At 40.4% G+C, this 6,291-nt stretch overlaps 1 protein-coding gene across 2 annotated transcripts in view; it reads right to left on the bottom strand.

Moving 5' to 3' along the window:
* The window catches only part of Arid4a (AT-rich interaction domain 4A), a 67,582-nt gene that overhangs the window by 20,719 nt on the left and 40,572 nt on the right, over nt 1-6,291 (bottom strand). For both annotated transcript variants that reach the window (XM_021201598.2, XM_029541108.1), the window contains 4 exons: nt 3,899-3,971; nt 2,685-2,779; nt 2,432-2,529; nt 1,088-1,319 (listed from right to left, as the gene is read on the bottom strand). In XM_021201598.2, coding sequence (XP_021057257.1) covers nt 1,088-1,319; nt 2,432-2,529; nt 2,685-2,779; nt 3,899-3,971 — 498 coding nt within the window. The remainder of the gene's footprint in view (nt 1-1,087; nt 1,320-2,431; nt 2,530-2,684; nt 2,780-3,898; nt 3,972-6,291) is intronic.

Raw genomic sequence — 6,291 nt, 5'->3', positions numbered from 1 at the left:
TCCCCATACTCGAGAAACAGAAGCAAGCAAATGCCTGTGACTTTGAGGCCAGCATGGTCTAGGACAATTAGAGAGACATAATAGACAGACTATGTTTTAAAAAAAAAAAAAAAAAAAGAAAGAAAAAAAAAAAAAGAAAAAGGAAATTCTTGATAGTGTGGCAACCCATAAAATAATAAATCATGCTATGTAGAGATCACTGGGCATGGATCAGATAGTGAATACCAATCCTTCATAAAACTTTAATCAATGAGGAGGAATACAGGGGGTGGGGGGGGCAAGGTAGATGAGAAAATAAAAATCGATGTACACAGAAATAAAGCCGTACAGTATGCACACAGATGTATAGGAAGCACAGTAGTTTGGGAGCACAGGAATTACCTAGAGGTAATTCATTCAACTACTTAATGAGCACTTTCTATGTGCTCTGCTTCTTTAGTCTAGAAGCCTGGGATCTCATCAGTGAGCAAAATCAACACTCATCTTTGCCTTCACGGGATGCAACTTTAGTACAGAGGGAGGAAAAGAGATCAAATCAATTCAGACTGAGCAAGTACATCCCAGATGAGAGGAGCGGGAAAGGAGATAGGAAGCAATTATAAAGGCAGCAACCAGAGAAACCAGTGCAACCAGTGCAGGCTTCACCCGGGAGACACCTGAGCAAGAAGAGTACATGGGACTGAGCCAGACAACAAACTGAACGGACAGTAACGGAAAGAGGACGAGTGCATGTGTGTGGTGTGCATGTGCGTGTGGTGTGTGTGCATATGTGTGTGCAGTGCATGTGTGCATGTGTGGTGTGTGTGTGCAGGTGTGGTGTGCATGTGTGCGTGTGTGTGTACTATGTGTACTGTTTTTATCTGTTGGGTTTGGTTGCTTAGGACAGGGTTTCAGGCTGTGGCCCAGGCTGGCAGGTAGGAAGAGGGATACGCTCTGTAGAGAGAGACTGCTATAATAACCTTGCTGCAACATTACTAAATACTGGAACATAAACTAGGTTTTCTACACAAATAGTATGCACATACATTAAAATGTCCACAAAAATTTTGAACTAATGCTTGAAGCAGATAAAGCTACAAGAACTCACTCTTGGCGACTTTAGTTCTGTGTCTTCTCTGTCGCTTTCACTGTTTGAGTCCGTATTCTCCTCGGGCTCACTCTTCACATCCACTAAAGGCATTTCTGGGGCCTCTTTCAGAGATTCATCCATTGAGTCTTCAAAGTCTTTTTTTTCCTCTTTTACTTTTGGTTCATGGTGGTGAATAGTTCTGAACTGAATATTTGCAGAACGGCAGTACTCCTCAAAACCATAGAGATATCTAAACACACAACATTTCATCTTAAGAAATCTTAGTCTTTGCATTTAATGTGAATATTAGGTAAATATGTAGTAAAATCCGAACCATCTTTAAAGAATTCTTGGTATGTTAGTAAATGCCTTTGATACAATCAACAACAACAAAAAAAATACCATCAACTAAAATATTATCCTGAGAGCCAGAGACTGGGCCCCCCCACAGCACTGCGCTAGAAGGACAGTCCTCAACTTGTAGGTCGCCACCCCTCTGGGGGCCAAACCACCCTTTCACGGGGCCACATATCAGAGACCATGCAAACCAGACACTTGCATTACGGTTCATAACAGCATTGCTTCATAATCACAGTTAGGAAGTGCCAAGGAAAATAACCTCATGGTTGGAGGTAACCACAGCATGAGGAACTGTATTCAAGGGGCAGAGAGTTAGAAGGTTGAGAACTGCTGCTCTAGAACATGCATGTAGCCAAAACTGCAGACGGTCAGCTGGCTCTGGAGATGATGCGCACTCCTGCATCTCTGACTTTAAGAGGAAATCAGCATCACATGGGAAGTGGAGCACGGTAGGCTATAATTCAGGATACCTTTCAGTCCCACATGACTGCTAGCTTAAACTTTTAATGTTTATGGCCCTTGTTTGCAGTGTTAGTTAAAAGAAGGATGTTCCTTGTAAATGATTATTTGGGGTCAGGAGGGGTGCTGTTCAAGACAGGGCTTCTCAATGTAGCCCTGGCTGTCCTATAACTCACTCTGGTAGACCAGGTTGGCCTTAAACTCAGAGATCCTCCTGCCTCTGCGTCCCTGAGTGCTCCAATTAAAGGCCTGTGGCATTACTGCCTGGCTTAATTTTTTATTGGTTCTTTGTGAATGTCACATCATGCACCCCAATCCCACTCATCTCCCCTCATCTCCCCATCCCTTCACACCCACCCTCTGCCCTTGCAACCTCTCCACAAAAAGACAAAAAGAACAAAACCTAAAACAAACCCAAACAAACAAACAAACAAACTCTTGCCAAGGAAGCCGTATTATGTCAGGTGTGTCATACAATAGACCCTGCTGCCCAAACCACTTTGCTTGCTAATATTTATTCTTTAATGAAGCTGGGCTACTTACTTTCTATAAGCAGTTTTTACATTGTAGGAAGCAGCTGAATTCAAAATTGGAATGCCAAGGTCCATATAAATTTGCTTCCATACAGCACCACTGTCAATCTGGAAGATTAAGATTTTTGTTAACAACTGTCAAAGGAAATAATCATTACACTAGCAGTCTGTGTACTTTAAGAAAATGCCTATGTCAGTGTAGCATCAAGCAACCAGACTTCTCAATGCACAAACACATATTTCTGAAGCAATGGTATACTTACATTGCCACATCCCCCCTGATGATAGACCAGTCTAAAGAGTTTGAAGAGATTGAGATCTTTATAGCCCAAAACAGGTGGTTTGTTGATCGGAGTACCTTTTTTAATGTCAGAAGGAAAAAAAAATAAAGCATTTAGTCAAATGAAAAATACTAGTTTGAAAGTAAAAATACTGACTTCTAATTCAACAAAATTTATTCACTGAAGGTATACATTTTAAAGGTTCTTAAACCACATGAGACGCAAAGTCGTTCTTCTCTGTGTTCTGTATGCAGTTTTGTGGGCTCTCTATGCCAAAGAAATGGCTAAAGTTAAATTAAAAATTGAGAGTGCTGGTTGCGGCCCAATGCAGCATGAGACGAAGCAGGGAGGCTGTAGCTGCATGCTCGCTGCGGTTCTGTACAAGAGTCTGCAAAGCCACAGAACGCCTAGAGCCAAGTTACTCAGACTTTCTGAAACCCGTCTGCATGTGATGATTTCTAATGCTTCGCTTTCTTCTACCTCTACTGGAAATCCTCTCCTACTCAGAAAGAGGTTGATGTCTGCTATCTTCAGCTCAAGGAGAACAAGGATCAGGTGAGTCTACTCTCCATTTACCATTGTAATAAATTACTATGCATTTGAGGTTCTGAGTTCAATTCCCAGCAAGCACATGGTGGCTCACAACCATCTGTATTGGGATCTGATGCCCTCTTCTGGGGTGTCTGAAGACAGAGACAGTGTACTCATATACATAAAATAAACAAATAACATACTATGCAGAGTAAGTAATGTTATGATTGGTTACTTTTTAAAACATTTTTTTTAATTTTACTTATTTAATATATAGTGTTCTACATGTATATATGCCTGCACGCCAGAAGAGGGCAACAGGTTTCACATTATAGATGGTTTTTATCCACCATGTGGTTGCTGAGAAGTGAACTCGGGACCTCTGGAAAAGCAGCAGTGGTTGTAACCTCTGAGCCATCTCTCCAGCCCAATTGGTCACTTTTTATTTCTGACTATTTTAATCTTTTTACAAATACAAGGTAGACCTAGTGTAATTATAAATAATGATTTCCAATGATTTCTGCTTGAATAGCTTATTTTTAGTCATCTAAGTGCCATCAGGAATAACTGGTTCATCGGCTTTCGCTGGAATACAGGGCACTCACTCCTAATACGGCAGAAACATTGCACAGACCTCGAACACAAAGCCACTAAGAACAGCATACCTCTGTCTTCCATAAACTTATAAAGCTGTTGGAGGAAGTTGTCCCTCTCCTCAGGATCAAGCTCTTCCTCGGGCTGTAATGGCAAGCACAGGGAACAGCAAGAGATCAGTGTGATCGCTGTTGGCGTGAACCTCTGGTAGTCACATTATAATGCTGTGGCTTATTTGCTGGTCTGGGACTCAAACGCTAGGCCTCCCAAATGCTAGGCAAGTGTTCCATCATTGCCTTCACATTGATGACACAGACCTGCTGCACTGTCCGCCAGTCTCTACCCTTCAGCCCACCTTCCGCTATGACCCTGCCTTGAGAGCTACCAGAGACTAACAAGACTCAAGAGAAACAGATTCCAGAATGGAGCAAGAGGACTGTTTTGACTTCATTTGGGGCCTATACAAATATATTGGGAGACGAGCACTATAATGACAAAATATTTTTATATAAAACAGTATCACTGAATGAATATAAGCAAAGGCTGTAAGGTTAGTGGCAAAAGTTTTTTGTTTAGATGAGACTTTTTTAAGTCCTCTAAGTAAATCATATAAATCATACTTGGTCCAGAACACCCCCGATCCCCCCAAACCTCCCACCTCCCCACTTTTCTCTAGTGCTTGCCTTGGTCTGTATTTGCTACTATAACCCTTTAAAGCATTTAGAGACACGATTGTGTCACCATGTTAAAAGAATGGATACTTCTTACCTCTGCTTCAAAATAAAACAAAAAGAATTGTTTACTAGCAAAAAAAGCTAACACATAATTACTTAGTTGTGTATGTCTGTTTGTGCACCCACGCATGCGCGCCCCCACTTCTGAAAAAAATAAATTTCCAAAACCCACCAATTTAAGTGTTCCTATGTACTAATTACATAAATGTACTATTAATTATAATAGTATTATGGATTAAAATAAACACTCCTTGGGCTGGCAGGATGGCTTAGTGGGTAGGGCACCACCGTATGTTTAATGGCCTGAGTTCAATCACTAGGTCCCACGTGATGGAAAAAGAGAATTGATTCCTACAAATTATCCTCATACCATCACACATGTGCCAATCCAAACATGTACACACATGGTATAAAAATATAATATCTGTTGGTATATTACCTATAAATATTTATAATTTTTCTGTTTTTGTTTTGAGACAGGGTCACAAGCAAGACAGGCTAACGTCGACTCTGTAGGTGAGGATGACCTTGAACTATTGCCCATCCTGCTGTCATGGGCTATGTGCTAAGAATGAAGATATACATCACACTGAGTTATAGAACTTATTTAAAATTCAGCAGTACTATGGAAAAATTAATAAAACACGAATGTTTTTTCCATATAAAGGATCATGTCTTTAGACGATACCTTTCCTATGGTTCTAAAGGAATAATTCAAATTTTTGCCTTTTAAGAACCATATTCAGATGAAAAGCAATGTTCAGGCAATAAATATTGATTTTCAGGGCCCAGAAGGCAACAGACACTTTAAGATCATGTTATCCTTTAAGAAGTTTAATAGCTAATAGTATAGCCAGAATCGAGGAACATGAGGTGAATTAAAACATATAGTAAAATCTAGGAGGCAGGCAGATTCTCTGTGAGTTCGAGGCCAACCTGTACTACACAGCAAGTGCTACAACAGCTAGAGCTTCATAGTGACAACTCTATCTCAATAAAGCCAAAAATAAAATAAAATAAAATAAAAGTTGTTCCCTAATGCAAGCAAAGAAAAATCAACCCACTAAATGCAAACATGGCACAAATAAGGTTGTATCAAGCTATGCTAAACTCTTCAGGTTGAGTGTGTACTTTTACAGGTCAAAAACTGAGTTTATGGGCATTAAGTTCATGGATAATAAAGAGTATTCTAGGCTCTATGAGGAACTATGCCACAAAATTTTAAGTTCAAGTACAGTTCCAAGATATAAAAACAAAATTAGTAAGAAATTCAATTTACATATACCTACTTTCTTAAAAGGAAATTCCCACCAAAATTAAGTAAGATATAAACAAAGTTTTAAATTTACTTGATGGCTTTTGCAAAAGTTAAAATTCCTAAGTTGGATAGAGAATTTCTCACCATAATTTTACTAGCTGTGTTACATGTACTAGGAAGTGCCTTCCACATGGGATCCAGAGCTGGTGCTGTTTGCTGCCTGCCTCCTGTCCCTCCCTGGGCCTTCTCACACTCTAGCACCTCTGAAGAACTTAAGTGTGGGAAAGGGCAGAAAGAAGAAAAGTAGAGAGTCTGAACTGTGACACTTCGTCCCTTCAGGTAATCAAGAGTAACTATAAGCCGGGAGTGGTGGTGCACGCCTTTAATCCCAGCACTCAGGAGGCAGAGGCAGGTGGATTTCTGAGTTCGAGGCCAGCCTGGTCTACAAAGTGAGTTCCAGGACAGCCAGGGC

The sequence above is a fragment of the Mus pahari genome, chromosome 7 (genome assembly GCF_900095145.1).
Source record: "Mus pahari chromosome 7, PAHARI_EIJ_v1.1, whole genome shotgun sequence".
Taxonomy (NCBI): Eukaryota; Metazoa; Chordata; class Mammalia; order Rodentia; family Muridae; genus Mus; species Mus pahari.
This window is presented reverse-complemented; position numbering and strand designations above follow the sequence as displayed.